Source organism: Scyliorhinus torazame, chromosome 18 (assembly GCF_047496885.1).
Source record: "Scyliorhinus torazame isolate Kashiwa2021f chromosome 18, sScyTor2.1, whole genome shotgun sequence".
In the NCBI taxonomy this organism is placed as follows: domain Eukaryota; kingdom Metazoa; phylum Chordata; class Chondrichthyes; order Carcharhiniformes; family Scyliorhinidae; genus Scyliorhinus; species Scyliorhinus torazame.
Genome location: NC_092724.1, coordinates 157,005,130 through 157,022,906, shown reverse-complemented (window position 1 = coordinate 157,022,906; position 17,777 = coordinate 157,005,130). Strand labels below are relative to the sequence as shown.

General features: G+C 49.2%; 1 protein-coding gene across 1 annotated transcript in view; it reads left to right on the top strand.

The window, feature by feature from the left end:
• The window catches only part of LOC140395669 (cytoplasmic phosphatidylinositol transfer protein 1-like), a 471,494-nt gene that overhangs the window by 330,926 nt on the left and 122,791 nt on the right, over positions 1-17,777 (top strand). Inside the window, exon 4 of the mRNA XM_072483728.1 lies at positions 13,784-13,791. Coding sequence (XP_072339829.1) covers positions 13,784-13,791 — 8 coding nt within the window. The remainder of the gene's footprint in view (positions 1-13,783; positions 13,792-17,777) is intronic.

Below are 17,777 nucleotides of genomic sequence, written 5' to 3'. Positions count from 1 at the left end.
GTAAAAATCAGACATATTAGCATGGTGAGTACCCCTGTGCCCATCCAGGTTACATGGTGGCTCCAGTCTGCACTGCAGATCCTGCCCCCGCAAGTCCCCTCTCCTCCCCCATCCCCATACTCATCCCTTGCTGTTCCCTGTGGCATCCTGCCCTCCGCACCCATGGATGGGCCACATGATGCCCTGCCAGCAGGTGGCGGCCGGTTGACTGAGTTGATGGGATGGGGGTGGTGTACAGGGGGTGGTGGGGTGGGGGTACCCATACAGCCGTTGAACCTCTGAGCAACCATGAGCCTTGGAGGGTGGACAGTGGGGTGCGCAGCAAGATGGCTGCCTTGCAGGCCACGCAATGGCGGTCAGTACCTGGACACCCAGTCCCGGTGGGGGGAAGTGGGTGACCCTGACCCCACAGCCCATCCTCTGGTTCCCCCCTTCAACCTCCACTGCCACCCGGGCCTGGCAGGCGCCCCCCCCCCTTCCACCCCCGCAGCCAGCCTTGCCAGCAGCCAGCCTTGCCTACCTCCTCTCTCTCCCTCATCGTCCACGGCGCCTGTTTCTTGATTTTTAAAACCACAAGTGAAACCCATCGGTAATTCTTCTTGAAGGTGGATCATCGCGGAGGTCAGGCCCACTAATGATAAGCCAATGGCATTTACTGTTCGTGTGGAGTAAAACGCATTGACTCCGCTGTCGAGCACCGGAACATGGCATTCTGTCGGGTGCCTGCGCCGGCCACGATTTTTGTTTCACGCGTGATTCTCCACCCAAACGCCTTTCCCGATTCCGACATAGGCCAACGGAGAACCCTGCCCCAGCTATTTTGACCAGGGCCTGGAAAAGCAGTGCTATGCCAGCTTTGAGTTTTCTAAAATTCCTTAATACTTCATTTTACATTGATCTTTCAAATACAAAATGTTTTGCTGTGTTTCTGAAAGCACATTGGGATGCAAGTATGTCGCTAGGTTACCATACAAATGAGAGGGATAGAACAGTTGCTGCCATGGGTACTACTGTATACATAGAAAACAAAACAATGTGTTATTATATCACAACACTACATGAGATTCTGTCAGCCAAGTGTGTGGGGAGGAACAACCATAAAATATGCTGAATATGACCCTCAGAAAGTGGCATCAAATAACATTCAGCTTCACAAACCAAATCCGGTGGCTATGAACCATGGAACCATAGAATTGCTACAGTGGAAAAGAAGGCCATTTGGCCCATTGAGTCTGCACTGACCCTCGGAAAGAGCACCCTACCTCCACCCATTCCCCCACCCTTTCCCTGTAACCTCATAACCCCACCTAAACTGCATATTCCCAGACACGAAGGGGCAATTTAGAATGGCCAATCCACCTAACCTGCACTTCTTTGGACTGTGGGAGGAAACCTACACAGACGTGGGGAGAGCGTGCAAACTCCATACAGACAGTCACCCAAGGCCATAATTGAACCTGGGTCCCTGGCGCTGTCAGGCAGCAGTGCTAACCACTGTGCAACCGTACTGCCCCAAGAATGACATTTTACAACATTGTGATGTCAGCTGATGTATGATACACCTCATAACGACTGTTATTGTTGCGTGCAAGGGTCAGTGAGATAACGGGATATAAGTAAGGTTTGTAATCGCCACTTTCGACTCCTCCGCTCTTTTTAAATTATAAGTCCCATTATTAGTCCCAAATAAGTCCCAAATTATAAGTTGCCAGGGGCTGATTTAGCAGCCAGGGGCAGGTTTAGCATACTGGGCTAAATCGCTGGCTTTTAAAGCAGACCAAGGCAGGTCAGTAGCACGGTTCAATTCCCGTACCAGCCTCCCCGAACAGGCGCCGGAATGTGGCGACTAGGGGCTTTTCACAGTATCTTCATTTGAAGCCTACTTGTGACAAAAAGCGATTTTCATTTCATTTCATTTTCATAAGACGACCTACCTGGCATCCAGTGCTGATGAGCAGAAACAACCTCCAATTAAATATTAGGCAAACAAACTATTGGGCTAGATTCTCCGCCCGGGATGCCTGGAATGTGTTCCCTGATGAGACAGAGAATCGGGCGTCGGGACAAATTTGGGATCAGCGGCAGGCGCCAACCCAAACGCTTTCTGAGTAGTGGTCTGTGATTGACAGCGTGCAAAAACCATCTGCAGCTTGATCCATTCATATCCTCTCACGCTTCAGTGGCCTTTGGTGAAACCCCAATGTTTGTAAACATTGACCACATCAAAGAGGCTGATTTGCGGTGCGGTGGGGGGGTGGTTGGGGGGGGGTTGGGGGTTTGGGGGGGGGGGGTTGGGGGTTTGGGGGGGGGGTGGGGGGGTTGGGGGTTGGGGGGTTGGGGGTTGGGGGTTGGGGGGTTTGGGGGTTGGGGGGGGGGGTTTGGTTGGGGGGTTGGGGGGGGTGATAGCGGGATTCCCTAGGAATTTCTCCTATTCCATGGCATGCATAAATTTGCATGGCGAGGCAGCACAGTGACACAGTGGTTAGCATTGCCACCTCACAGCGCTGAGGTCCCAGGTTCGATCCCGGCTCTGGGTTACTGTGCGTGTGGAGTTTGCACATTCTCCCCGTGTATGCGTGTGTTTCGCCCCCACAACCCAAAAGATGTGCAGGTTAGGTGGAATGGCCACAATAAATTGCCCCTCAATTGGAAAAAATGAACTAAATTTATGTATAAAATAAATAAATAAATTTGGATGGCATGGAACACTGAATTGCATTCCACTTTACGACTGCAAGGGGATTGTAAAAATGATGCAATTCAGTTCCAGCGGAAGAACAATGGGGAATCCACCCCATTGTTTTCAGTCTCCATTCCTTAACTACTGACTTTATCCCTCTCCTTGGCAACAGTCTAAGATTAAGCCAGTCTGTTTGCAACCTTGGTGCCACAGTTGATTCTGGGGCGTCATTCTCCGACCCCCCGCCGGGTCGGAGAATGGCCGTAGGCCGCCGTGAATCCCGCCCCCGCCGAAGTCTCCGGTACCGGAGATTGGGCGGGGGCGGGAATCGGGCCGCGCCAGTTGGCGGGACCCCCCGCTGGATTCTCTGGCCCGGGTGGGCCGAAGTCCCGCCCAGAAATTGCCTGTCCCGCCGGTGTAAATCAAACCTGGTATTTACCGGCGGGACCAGGCAGCGTGGGCGGGCTCCGGGGTCCTGGGGGGGGGGCGCGGGGCGATCTGACCCCGGGGGGTGCCCCCATGGTGGCCTGGCCCGCGATCGGGGCCCACCGATCCGCGGGTGGGCCTGTGCCGTGGGGGCACTCTTTCCCTTCCGCCTCCGCTACGGCCTCCACCATGGCGGAGGCGGAAGAGACCCTCCCCACTGCGCATGCGCGGGAAACTGACAGCGGCCGCTGACGCTCCCGCGCATGCGCCGGGAAACTGTCAGCGGCCACTGACGCTCCCGCGCATGCGCCGCATTTCCGCGCCAGCTGGCGGGGCAACAAACGCCATTTCCGCCAGCTGGCGGGGCGGAAATTCCTCCGGCGTCGGCCTAGCCACTCAATGTTGGGGCTAGGCCGCCAAAGATGCGGAGCATTCCGCACCTTTGGGCCGGCGCGATGCCCGTCTGATTGGCGCCGTGTTTGGCGCCAGTCGGCGGACATCGCGCCGTTGGGGGTGAATTTCGCCCCTGAGATGTGGGGTGGGATTCTCCGACCCCACCGCCGGGTCGGAGAATCACCGGGGGCTGGCGTGAATCCCGCCGAATTCTCCCGCACCCGATATTCGGCGGGGGCGGGAATCGCGCCCCGCTGTTTGGCGAGTCCCCCCCCCCCGGCGACTCTCCGGCCCACGATGGGCCGAAGTCCCGCTGCTGGAATGCCAGTCCCGCTGGCGAGAATCACACCACCTCTCTTACCGGTGGGACCAGGCAGCGCGGGCGGGTTCTGGGGTCCTGGGGGGGGCCCCGAGGGGTGCCCGAACGGTGGCCTGGCCCACGATTGGGGCCCACCGATCCGCGGGCGGGCCTGTGCCATGGGGGCACTCTTTTCTCTCCGCCTCGGCCACAGCGTTCACCATAGCCGACGCGGAAGAGACACCCCCCCGCTGCGCATGCGTGGGGATGAAGTCAGCAGCCGCTGATGCTCCCGCGCATGCGCGGACTTCCGCCGGCCGGCGAAGTCCTTTCGGCCCCAGCTGGCGGGGCGCCAAAGGCCTTTCCCGGCAGCCGGCAGCACGCCAACCACTCCGGCGAGGGCCTAGCCCCGCAAGTTGAGGGCTTGGCCCTAAAGGTGCGGAGAATCTGCACCTTTGGGGCGGCCCGACGCCGGAGTGGTTCCCGCCACTCCATCCCGCCGGGACCCCCCGCCCCGCCGGCAAGGGGAGAATCCCGCCCGTGTTTTCGACTTCATGGGCGCGATTCTCCGACCCCCCCCACCGGGTCGGAGAATCGCCGGGGGCTGGCGAGAACCCCGCCACCGCCGTGTCCCGAATTCTCCGCCACCAGAGGTTCGGCGGGGGCGGGAATCGCGCGCGCCGGTCGGCGGGCTCACCCCCGGCGATTTCCGGCCCGCGATGGGCCGAAGTCCCACCGCTGTCAACCCTCTCCCGCCAGCATGGATTCAACCACCTTTTGAACGGCGGGAGCAGGTGGCGCGGGCGGGCTCCGGGGTCCTGGGGGGGGGGGCGTGGGGCGATCTGGCCCCGGGGGATGCCCCCACGGTGGCCTGGCCCGCGATCGGGGCCCACCGATCCACGGGCGGGCCTGTGCCGTGGGGGCACTCTTTTTCTTCCGCCTTCGCCATGGTCTTCACTATGGCGGAGGCGGAAGAGACCCCCTCCCCTGCGCATGCGCGGGGAAGCCGTGAGCGGCCGTTGAACATGGAAATGAAAAATTTGCTTGCAGTCAAAATCATTTACTGCACATTTGGTCTGACACAAGACCATATTTTTGCTATCACGCCCAATAGGCCTCTCTTGAAGACTACACAGGATTCTTTGTTAAGAGCCCAGAAGACAATTATGCCATGCTCTGATTATTTGTCGATTTTGTCATTAAATATAATTAACTTCAGCTCTCTAGTTACAGAAAGAGGCCATTCAACCCATTGAGCCTGCCCTAGCTCGCTCCAAGGGAAATTCAGCTAATCGAATTAACCCATCCTTTCCCATGACCCTGTTTTTTTTAATCTGTTCATCCTTCTCCAATTTCTTTTTGAAAGTCACAATTAAATCTGCCTCCACTGCTCTCTTAAGCAGTGCTTTCCAGATCCTAACCACCTGCTGTGTTCAAAGTGTTTTCCCATGTTGCCTTTTGTTCTTCTGCTGCTGATGACACACAGTGCCTCATGCCGATACTGCAAGTAATTAAGAAGGCAAATGGAATGTGACAGTTTCATCTTACTTTAGGAGAGGATGGGCAATAAATGCTGGCCTAACCAGCGACGCCCACATCCCATAAATGAATTTTTAAAAAGGATTTACTTGCATTGAAGCAGTTCAAAGAAGGTTCACTCGGCTGATTTCTGGGATGAATGTGATGTCTTATGAGGAAAGGTTGAGCAAGTTGTGCTGTTGCTCATTTAGTTTAGAAGAATGAGAGGTGATGTTATTGAAGCATATGAGGTTCTGAGGGGGCTTGACAGAGTACACGTTAAGAGGATGTTTCCCCTTATGGGGGAATTTCCCATTAAGGATGAGATGGAATTTCTTCTCTCAGAGTTGTTAGTCTTGGAATTCTCGTTTCCAGAGAGGAGTAGAGGCTAGGTCATTAAATCTACCTCGGCTGAGTTAGACAAATTTCTAATCTACAAGGGAGTCGAGAGTCATTGGGTGGGAGCAAGCAAGAAAGTGGAGCTATGGACACAATCAGATCAGCCATGATATTAATGAATGGGAGAGGAGGCTTGAGAGGCTGAATGCTCCTATTTCTAATGATCTTATGATCTCCCGGAAGCCCAGTTTCGAGCTGCGAGGTCTGTTCTGAATCCCAGTTAGCATAGTGGGAGTGCCACACAACACGATACAGCGTATCCTCAGTGTGAAGATAGAACTTGGTCTCCAAAAGGACAGTATGGTGGTCACTTCTACCATTACTTTCATGGACAGATGCATCTACAAAAAGTAGATCGGTGAGGTCAAATAGGTTTTCCCCTCTTGTTGCATTCCTCACCACCACCAGGCCCGGTCTTCCTTCCAGATATTCCTTCCGGACTCAGTTTTGCTTCTGAGCCACACTTGGTGATGGCCATTGAAGTTCCTCCATCTAGAATACATTCTGTGCCTTTGCTACCCTCAGTACTTCGTCAGTGATGTTCAATGCCAGATCCAGTGGAGATCGATACCAGGTTGTCCATCTGATTTTAGCTGTTTTGACTTTTCTGGAGCAGTCCCCCAGGTCTCCCTGTTCCTGTAACCACTTTAAGATTGTACTCTTTAGTTTATATGACCTCTCTTCATTCATTCTTCTAACCAAATTGTATCACTTCCATTTCCCTGCATTAAATTTCATGTCATGTGTCGACCAATTCCACAAGCTTATCTAAGTTTTCTTGACGTCCATCACTATCCCCTTACATTTTGCAATACTTCCAAGTTTTGTATCATCTGCAAATTTTGAATGCATCCTGTACACTAAAGTCTGTCATTAATATATATCGAGAAGAGCAGTGGTCCTGGTACCGACTGCTGGGAAACACCATAATGTACCTTCTTCCAGTCCAACAATCAACCGTTTACCAGTTATTTGTGTTTCATGTCACTCAGCCAACCTTTTATGCATGTTGTCACTTTTATTCCATGAAGTTTCACTTTGCTGACAAGTCTTTTAATAATAATAATAATAATATTTTTTATTGTCACAAGTAGGCTTACATTAAAACTGTAATGAAGTTACCATGAAAAACCCCTAGTCGTCACATTCCGGCACCTGTTCAGGTACACGGAGGGAGAATTCAGAATGTCCAATTCACCTAACAGCATGGGCGCGATTTTCCGAGGCCGCGCTGATTGGGAGAATCGCCGGCCACGCCATTATATCGCGCGACGCCGGTCCGACGCCGTCCCACCATTCTCCCAACCGGCGAGAACGGCCCTGTCGAGTTCTGCGCCGCGCCAGCCGGAGAATCAGCCGAGACACTCACAATGGCGATTCTCCGGTACCCCTGCTATTCTCCGGCCCGGATGGGCCGAGCGGCCACTCCGACCCGACAGGTTCCCGCCGGGGCCGTCCACACCTGGTCGCTGCCGGCGGGAACTGTGCGAGAATGCTGGGGGGGGGGTTCCTTCACCCGGGGGGGGGGGGGGGGCGGGGGGGCCTCCGATGGGGTCTGGCCCGCGATTGGGGCCTACCGATCGGCGGGCCGACCTCTCTCAAGGAGGACCTCCTTTCCTCTGCCGCCCCGCAAGATCCATCCGCCATCATCTTGCGGGGCAGCCTCAGGGAGGACAGCAACCATGCATGCGCGGATGACTTCATTTACGCGACGCCGGCCGCGTCATTTACGCGGCGCTGCTTTTTACGCGGCGGCAAGGTCCAGGATTGTGAGCTGGGAGCGGGCTCTGACGCCGGAGTGAAACACTCCGGTTTTCACTCTGGCGTCTGGACTTTGTCTCCCTTTGGGAGAATTGCGCCCAGGATCTTTCGGGACTTGTGGGAGGAAACCAGAGCACCCGGAGGAAACCCATGCAGGCACGGGGTGAACATGCAGACTCCGCACAGACAGTGACCCAAGCCAGGAATTGAACCTGGGACCCTGGCGCTGTGAAGCAATAATGCTAACCACTGTGCTACTGTGCCACTTTTATGTGGTACTTCATCATACTCCACTTACAAAACCATATACATCATATCAAAAGCATTGCCTGATCAAATCTCTCCCATTACCTCATCATAAAACTCAATCAGGTTAGTTAAACACAATTTTCCTTAATGTATCTGCGCTGGCTTTTCCTTATTAATCCAAACTTTCTGACCACCAAGATTAAATTGACTTGCTTTTACCTTTTATCCTTTTATTGAACAAGGGTGTAATGTTTGCAATTCTCCAGTCCTCTAGCTCCACCCCAATATATTGGAAGATTATGACCTCCACAATTTCCACTTTTACTTCCCTGAGCATCCTTGGATGCATTCCGTCCCATCCTAGTGCCTTACCAACTTTAAATATAGCCAGTCTGCTCAATATCTCTATTAATTCTGAATGTAATTTTTCCTTTAAAAAGAATAAATGCTGATGAGATCTTGGAGGAGCAGTGTTGGAGTAGTTATTAAGATTGACAATATACTGGTACTGAATTAGAAAGATTATCATTTACAATATATAGACATTTTGGACGTGATTCAGGGCACAATGGGTGAAACGCACACAAGCCCCAAAACGAGCTCCGCACCAGATGCGAAATCTCGTGCAAGACACCTGACTCGCTCCACCCGGCGCGATCTGGATCTTGCCCTCGCTGGGCAAGATCCAGAGCTGAATATTTAAAAGAGCCTTCAGGCTCTTTTAATACCCGGACACTGGATTCACTCGGCGCCTGGTACTCACTGGCTGCACCTGGGAGACCACGGCAGAGCTTCGCTTAGTACTGGTTATCACAAATGTGGACCAGTTGTAATGGTACCTGAGAAGGGGGTCGAGACCCCAGCCATTGGAGACCCCAGGGGGTCGGGGACAGGGTAGTATGGCACACTGGCACTCCCCTTGGCACCTGGGGACCTCAGTGCCACCGAAGAATCTAGCATTGGGGAGGGCGATGTTGCTGACTCCCACCCTTGTTGCTCACACCTCTCCCACATCTTCCTCCTCTGCTCTTCCACCCACCACCCCCTAACCCCCCCCACCCCCAATCCACCCCCACAAGCTGGCAGGTGAGACCACAGCCACAATCACTAACAGCCCATAGACTTTTGTCAGGTTGCTTTCATCAAAAGGATCCTGAGCCAGCTCTGGGAAGTGACCTGGGAAACGTTGTTTTCCTAAAGCCCCATTTTGTACGCAGGTGTCTCGCTGTTGATTCTGGAGCTAAGGTTGTGAACTTCTAAGCATAGACCTGCATTTCACAACTCACTGGCATACCACTATGAAGTGCCACTAGATTGTTGGCCATCTTGTTTTTTCAACCGTGTGCCCTATTCAGCTGTTTTCCACTGCTTGGGCGAAGGAACTCCTCGCAACTCATTGACTCTTCGGCATGTAATGAACAATGGCAGTTTGGACAAGGCATTGGAGGGCTACCATAGAACCATATCCTAGAATGAGTCACTCTCCTTAGAAGAGGAGAACAAAAAGAAGAAATGGGGCAAATTAATTTTCCTTAAAACAAAATCCTTTTGAGTGGATCACCCTTAAAATCTGAGCATTGGTCCAAGACAGAGAGAGGCACAGAAAACATTGTGAATGACCTAAACAACAAGTTATACTGGATGAGCTAAAATGCCTTTCCCATTCAGTCCTTATATCCTAGCCTGACGTATGCAGCACATCAGTTAATGCAATCTATCCTACACAGCCTGATGTAAAATGTAAGGTGTGCTAAAATATATTCCCTTGTTTGGCACAGAAATTCATGAATCTAGCAATATCTGTCTCAATGTATTTGACATGCAAATTATTGCAGAAAGAGAGAACACTTCATACTGAGCTGATAAAACAGACTGTCACAGTTACTAAGCTACAGTTTCCAGGTGTCACATCTAAAACCAAGTGCTAAGTTGATTTAAGATTGCATCCTTTTCTTTCTTTGATGTAACACCTACAGCTACACAGAGCATTCATTAATGGAGCAAATCTGATTAAATTCATCTTTCAAAGATGTTCTTGTTTTGATTAGCATTACCTGAGAATATTATCTCATCTTAATCAATTTTCATTGATCTAGTTCCAGAACATTCTAAGACAGAGCTGTTGGTCTCATCATAAATGCAGCTTATTTACTTATTGGTATTTAAAACAATAAGACTTTGACAAAGAGTCATCTGGACTCGAAACGTTAGCTCCCTTTTGTTTCCACATATGAAATGAAATGAAATGAAATCGCTTATTGTCACAAGTAGGCTTCAATGCTGTCAGACCTGCTCAGATTATCCAGTATTTTCTATTTTTGTTTTAGATTCCAGCATCCGCAGTAATTTGCTTTTAATCATTGCTTTGTAGCACTTTGTAGTGTTTTTATAGTTAATTTGGAAAATAATTGTAAGAAGTAGCTCAATGTGGATTTGCACACAAAGCTCAGTCACAATCAACAACAAACTGTAACCAAATCGTCTGTACTTGATTTTACATGACTTTTGGCTCTATTATGTGAATGTTGGCCTGGATCCTCCAGTCCCTTCAGTCTATGTTTCTCGGTGGTGCGCCGTTCTCTGGCGGCAGGACTCTGTTCCCACCACTTGTCAATGAGATTTCCCATTGAAGACACCCCATGCCGCCGGGATATCTGCAGATGGGGGCTTGCTGTTGGCGGGAACAGAGAATCCCTCTGGCCATTATTTAGTTACCTACCACCCACTCCCGCACCCATTCAACCTCGCCAAGCCTTTGTTCCTCATTTCCTGGATTGTGCACTTTTTGCTGTTGAGAACAGGGCAGTAATTTGCTATCAGCATTCTGCCAACGCTATTCTTAGATCCTAACAAAGAGCAAGACTCATCTTTTGATTCTGTATTCAATTCTTTTTCCCCCATATCTTTAGTGGCTTAAATAGGGAATTTAGTGCGGCAGCAATGATAAACTTCTCCTGAATCAGTGGTATACATATGTCACGATGCTATCCTTGAGTTGATTTTGTTTTTAAAACCCTGGAGATTGGAATTTGTGTTACCAAAATAGTTTTGATATACACAAATTGTTTTGTTAGTTTCTCTGAAGCAATCATTTCCTGGTCCCTTGGTAAATTTCTGCATTTTCTTCATCTCAGGATCTGCCTGGTCATATATCTGTTGTTTGTTCTACTGCACAGATATTCAGTTTTAATCCTTTTTTTTATAGCCTGTAGCACATTCAAATATATCTTGTCACCTTGTAGGTTTGTAACTAATGTTGTGTATCAAATATTGTAAATGAGATTGTGGTAATTACCTAACATTGTAGTCTCAGTTCTGAGAGACATCGCTTTATTTCTGACACTTTGGACATTCTCATATCTTCATACAAGCAGCACTTGATAACCTAAAATCTTCAATTGAGAAGAAGAGAAAATGGAGAAAGGAAATCAAAAATTGTATCTACTTTTGGGGGAAGATGAGAGAATACTGGTTGGGTTATACTTGATAAAGCATATTCTAGGAAGAGCTGTAATTAGAATTTGTCAAAGGAACTGGGAAGGGCAATGAGCAGTTGAAGAAAGACGACACAGCATTGTACTTAAACAATATCAGCCTTGATTGAATGGAGGAGCAGACTCGATGTGCTGAATGGCCTAATTCTGCTCCCATGTCTTATGGTCTAATGGGAAGAGAATGGAGTGATTTGGTTATAATAGAATAGGGGGAAAATTAGGAAATCGGTATGGTTGTGACTTGAGATAAAGGAAGAGAAGAGACTACAGAATAAAAATATACTTGACCTTCATTTGCCAATATAAATTCCTGTGATGTGAAAAATGCAAATACATAGCTCAACTCAGCTGGAGAAAACAAATGAAAGGTCTTGTGGCTATAATTGAACTGAACACGTCTCATGTGTACAAATCTATACAATTCAATGCCTTTCAAATTTGGAATTTCAGTTGTGTGTTGACTATGATGAAGAATGACAGTGCATGTAAAAAATGTAATCTACACTGCAACTGTAGAAGGACCCCAATATATCAGGGCTCAAACTGAACACTCAGTGATGGGTTGGGATTCTCTAATCCCGCAGCAGAGTGTCCACGCCGTCGTAAACGGCGTCACGTTTAACGACGGCATGAACGGGCCGCTGCCAGGACTAATTCTGGCCCCTGCAGGGGGCCAGCACGGCGCTGGAGCAGTTCACACCGCTCGCGGACAGTGCGCCGCAGGATCCGTGCATGCGCAGCGGCGCTGGCACCATCGCGCACATGCGCACTGGCGCCGCATTGGCCTCCTTCAACGAGCTGGCCCCGATGCAACATGGCGCAGGGCTACAGGGGCCGGTGCATAGGAAAGGAGGCCCCCAGCCAGAGAGGCCTGCCCGCGTTTGGTGGGCCCCGATTGCGGGCCAGGCCTATTACTAAATTAAAGTACAGTGCTTTACATTGAAAGCAGTTCCTGCACACTTTAGAATCTTTCATTAGTGAGTACTATAGACAGCACAAGGAAATAGCATGGAGGGGTGAAGTTACATTGGGAGAGACATTCATCAACTCAGAAGGATTGTTATTGTCTCATATATTGCTGGGCTAAGGAGATCGTCTGACTAGGTTCTCCCCGGTGTTGTGATGAACACTAATTAATCAAACAAAAGTAAGTTTGAAATACTGACTCAGTTAAAAAACTAAAACCGGCATTTTTGTCATGTTGCATGAAGTAACTTATTCACTAAAGTCAAGGCAGCCTTGGTGTTTAATCACCCTCTTTGCTTCTTCATTTCAGAGTGTTAACATAGAAACAAAACATTACCAGTCTTTGGAAAGATTCTCAACCATAAGTGAATCTGTTGTTTTTTTTCATGATTATTTGAGAATTCAGTTCCCAATTTTATTGCAATTACCTATTGGTCCTTCAAGTATTTTATTCAATAACAGCTGTGTAATAATGGACATCATTGCCATCACTATTTTTGACATAACTTCTCTATTTTTAAAATTCTGGGACCAGATGAGTACATTTCTTGAAATTGAACTTTCATAAAGACAGCATGCTTTTGCATCTGAACAACTGCTGGTACCCTTAGTCTGACTTGCCAAAAGTATAACTATACTTTAAAGTAGAGCAGTTGATAGAAGGTTCAACACACATTGAGAGAGGACTGTTATAGATCTGAAACCACCTTGATATACCGCCATATTGCTGAGTTCTCAATTTCATCATGTTGTTGCGGGTTAGTAATTTGAAGGAGGATGACTTCTGTGTTGCTCTGATGTATTTTCAGACTGCCAGTGTGTAGTACCATTGATAAGAGGCCTGGAATTAGGCTGTCAATTCCCCTTTTTTAGCCACAATTGGTGAATGACCCAGAGGAAAAAGGACTTGGGCTTTCATATAAAAACAAAATCAAAAGTTGAATACGCAGGTCTGAACAAATATTATGTATATTATTACTCACCTAGCAGTGAACCTTTTGAATCACAACTAAATTTCCATGTTAATGGGCAGCATGGTGGCACAGTGGTTAGCATTGCTGCCTACAGCGTTCGAATCCCAGCCCTGGGTCACTGTCCGTGTGGAGTTTGCACATTTTCCCCGTGTCTGTGTGGGTTTCGCCCCCACAACCCAAAAGATGTGCAGGATAGGTGGATTGGCCCCGCTAAAATTGCCCCTTAATTGGACAATAAATAAATAAATAAAATAATTGGCTACTCTAAATTTTAAAAGTAAAATTTTCCATGTGAACGACAAACAGCAGATTTAAACATGACAATAGAAGTAATAACCAACCAATCAGAAATCAAAGATATGAAACAGATCTTGATGAATGTTTCGGATTTTTCTTCACCCTTTCCCAAGCTATACGTGTGGTAGTCTTAGTTACATTTTAGATTGTGGTTTTCTTCATGGTAACCTGATCGTACAACCAGTCTTATAATATTTTGTTTGTAGACTTTAAACTGCTGTATATAATTACAATGTTCATTGTGAATAACAAATCTAAACTACCTTTATTTACTGTGCATCTTTATCTTTCTCTTTATGCACTTTTTATTGGTTTGGACGTGATACAGAATACACCGTAAGTACCCTGTGCATTATTTTTGTTTGGTAGTTAAATTGTGAAATACTTAATGGAATATTTAAAATTGGTAAGGAGTAGTAATTTAATTATTCAGTTTGTTATTTCATATAGAATCCAATTCTGATTTATTTGTAGACCATAATTATCTGAATTGTTAACAGTTCGATCACTGGCTCAGGAAGTAAACAGATGAAATATTTAGGCCAGGAAGGCCGGAGGTGTGATGGGTAGTCTTTGCTGAATTAGCTAATTTGAGGCTTTAGCTGGGGCAGCAGCAGTAGGACCACTAAACATGGGCGAAATTCTCCGACCCCCCGCCAGGTCGGAGAATCGCCGGGGGCTGGCGTGAATCCCGCCCCCGCCGGTTGCCGAAGTCTCCGGCACCGGATATTCGGTGGGGGCGGGAATCGCGCCGCGCCGGTTGGCGGGCCTCCCCGCTCGATTCTCCAGCCCGGATGGGCCGAAGTCCCGCCGCTAAAATGCCTGTCCCGCCGGCGTAAATTAAACCACCTACCTTACCGGCAGGACAAGGCGGCGCGGGCGGGCTCCGGGGTTCTGGGGGGGGGCGCGGGGCGATCTGGCCCCGGGGGGTGCCCCCACGGTGGCCTGGCCCGCGATCAGGGCCCACCGATCCGCGGGCGGGCCTGTGCCGTGGGGGCACTCTTTCCCTTCCGCCTCCGCCACGGTCTCCACCATGGCGGAGGCGGAAGAGACTCCCTCCACTGCGCATGCGCGGGAATGCCGTCAGCGGCCGCTGACGCTCCCGCACATGCGCCGCCCGGAGATGTCATTTCCGCGCCAGCTGGCGGGGCACCAAAGGCCTTTTCCGCCAGCTAGCGGGGCGGAAATTCATCTGGCGCCGACCTAGCCCCTCAATGTTGGGGCTCAGCCCCCAAAGATGCGGAGCATTCCGCACCTTTGGGGCGGCGCGATGCCTGTCTGATTTGCGCCGTTTTGGGCGCCAGTCAGCGGACATCGCGCCGTTTCCGGAGTATTCCGCCCCATAACTTCAACTGTGTCATCACACCATTAAAGTGCATGTTTCAATAAATGCCCATTTGGACAAACTATTTGACTGGCACCAATAAGAACAGTTTCTCATGAAGGAATTAATAAACTTATCAGAGGGCAAGTCACTGGAAGTTGAACTGCTATCCGATATTTAACATTTTTATTTTTATTTATCTGAACTAGCATGGTGATGAGGAAATGACCCGCAGGGGGATGAAGTTGTTTGTGGGTGAGTACGTGGTGGTGTCCCTGGAGCTGTCAGTGAGTGAGATTCCTGTGGGATATGTGAGTTGAGAGTGATGAGAAGATTGACTTAACCTGGTAGATAAGGGAGATCATTCACACTCTTCCTGCACTGGATGGCTATCCTCTTCTGCAGGACGTTAGCACTACCGCCTCCCATGCTGGGTTGGTGACTTTCCTGGCTGGTTTTCTTCCTTTGATTGGGTGGAGGACATCATGTCGAGGCTGTACTGCATCCAGGGGTCTCTCCAGGGACACATCTGAAAACTTGAGGGTGGATTTATTGGCATCCTATGAAGTGAGGCTGCTGTGCTGGGGCAACCTTTAAATGTGGCAGCGCTGAGAGGTGATGGCGAGACAGGCGATTCAGAGGTTGTCTCGCCAGCGATAGGGCATGGAACCCATGGATGAAAATGTTTGGCACTTAGTGCCGCAATGTATGGTGGAAAAAGCTGCCATTGCTGTTGGCAGGCTCAAGCTGCTTTATCTGTCTACTATTGGCCTTTGCCGATTCCAGGAAAATCTCGTCCAGTGTGTTCTGTTGACACCAAAGCAAGAGTCACTACTTTTTCCATTTTCCTTTATTTCATAGACTTAGAAATAAATGGATGGACTATCCTGCTTGTTTAGTTAGTAAAACCACCATCTGCTATACCATATGGGCCAGATATGCCTTAACTTTATTTGTAGATCAGAATTTTCCCATAGGAGGTGGGAATCAGGAGGCAAGACTGAACACGGGTCGCACAGCTAGCCAATGATGGGCTGCCTCCAGTACAGCAAAGCATGCCACAGGGGGAGCAGAAGATCCCTCCCTATTTCGTTGCAATTTTATATTTCCATCTACACTGCTTACAATACAGCCTTGTGTTTGTATCACCAGCAACTTTGGACAGGTGGTTTTCTATCTCATTATCTGAGTCATTAATGAAGACATTAATGTTGAGGTCCCAAAACAGACTTTTGCTTAACCCTAGTCACATCCTGCCAATTACAATGACTGCCCATTATGCCTATTTTCTGCCTCCTTTTGCATTCAACCAATATCCAAACCAGGTCAATAATTTGCCTTTGTTCATTAGCTTCAACTTCAGCTAACGGCCTCTTATGAGGAACTTTATCAAATGCCTTCTTTAAGTGCATATGAATAACATACACAAGTATGCCCTTGTCCACTACTTTAGCCACCTCGTCAAAAGATACAATCAGATTTAGCAGGCATTGCCCACCCTTTACAAATCTATGCTGGCTCTCTGATCAGCTGAAGATTTTCAAGATGTTCAGTCATCCTATCCTTTGTTACACTCTAACAATTTCCTGAAAACAGATGTTAGGCTAACACATTGACAATTCTCTGGTTTCCCCCTCTGACCTTTCTTAAATAGCGAAGTGACGTGCAAGTTTTTGATCTAAAAGAATAGTTCCCAAATTAAGAGAACTTTGGAAGATTATAATTAGGGCATTTCCAATTCTCTCACTTTATAAAACCCCAGGATGGAAATCAACTACCCTTGGATCGCGCCACCTTCGAGTACAGATCTGCAGCAATAATTTTTACGTGGTCATCCTAAGAACTTTTGAAATAGGAGTCAGATTGGACATTTGGCCCCTCGAGCCGGTTCTGCAATGAGATCGTGGCTGATCTTTGGCCTTAACGCCACTTTCCTGTCTGATCCCCATATCCCTTGATTCCACTCGAATCCAAAAATATATCTGTCTCAGCTTGAATATTCTCAGTGAAAAAATGCTGGAATCTATTATTAGGGAGGTGTTAACAAGGCACTTAGAAAATCATAATATGATTAGGCAAAACCCATCAAGGCTTTATAAAAAGTAAATAGCATGACAAATTTATTACAGTTTTTTAATCACAGAATCACAAATTTGTTACGGCACAGGAGGCTATTTGGCCCATTGTGTCTGCACTGACTATCCAAAGAACCATGGGCGGGATTCTCCGAGCCTCAGCGCGGGGGCGGAGAATGGGCGTCAAACCCGAGATCGGGTCTGATGCCACTCCCGCGCTGCCGCCAATCGCGCACGCACGGACGGCGCGGCGCCAGTCGGGGGTCATTGACAGAGGCCCCCGCGCCGATTCACAGAGTTCAGCTGGCCGAGTTCCCAACGTCGTGGTTCTCTCATGGTTCTACCCAGCGGGGACTCAGTCCACGTCCGCCCTGGTAGGGGGGTGGGGGGATCATTCCCACGGGGGGGGGTCCTCCAGGAAGGCCAAGCTATCTATCGGGGGTCACCGATCCACGGGCACACGTGATCTGGGGGGGGGGGCCTATGTTTTCGGTGCCGGTCCGCGGTGTGGGTCGGCCATGTGTCGCAGGGCGGCCGACACAGGCCGCCGCCGTGCGCATGTGCAGACCCCTGACCAGAGGTTCAGGGCCCCGTATCGGCAGCCGGAGCTGTGAGGAGAACTCCGGGGCCCTGCTAGCCCCTTGCAAATCAGAGATTCACCCTGGACTTTCTCCAGAGTGATTCGCGTGCGTTTTTTCGCGGGCGTGGGGACATAGCCCCATTATTGGAGAATCCCAGCCCATATTACTTAGTGCCATTCCCCTGCCTGTTCCCATATTTCTGGACATTGTTCCTTTTCAAGTAATCATCTAATGCCCTCTTAATTGCCTCAATTGAACCTGCCTCCACCACACTTCCAGGCAGTCCATTCCAGACCCAAACCACTTACTGTGTGAAAACATGTTTTCTGACATCACATTTGC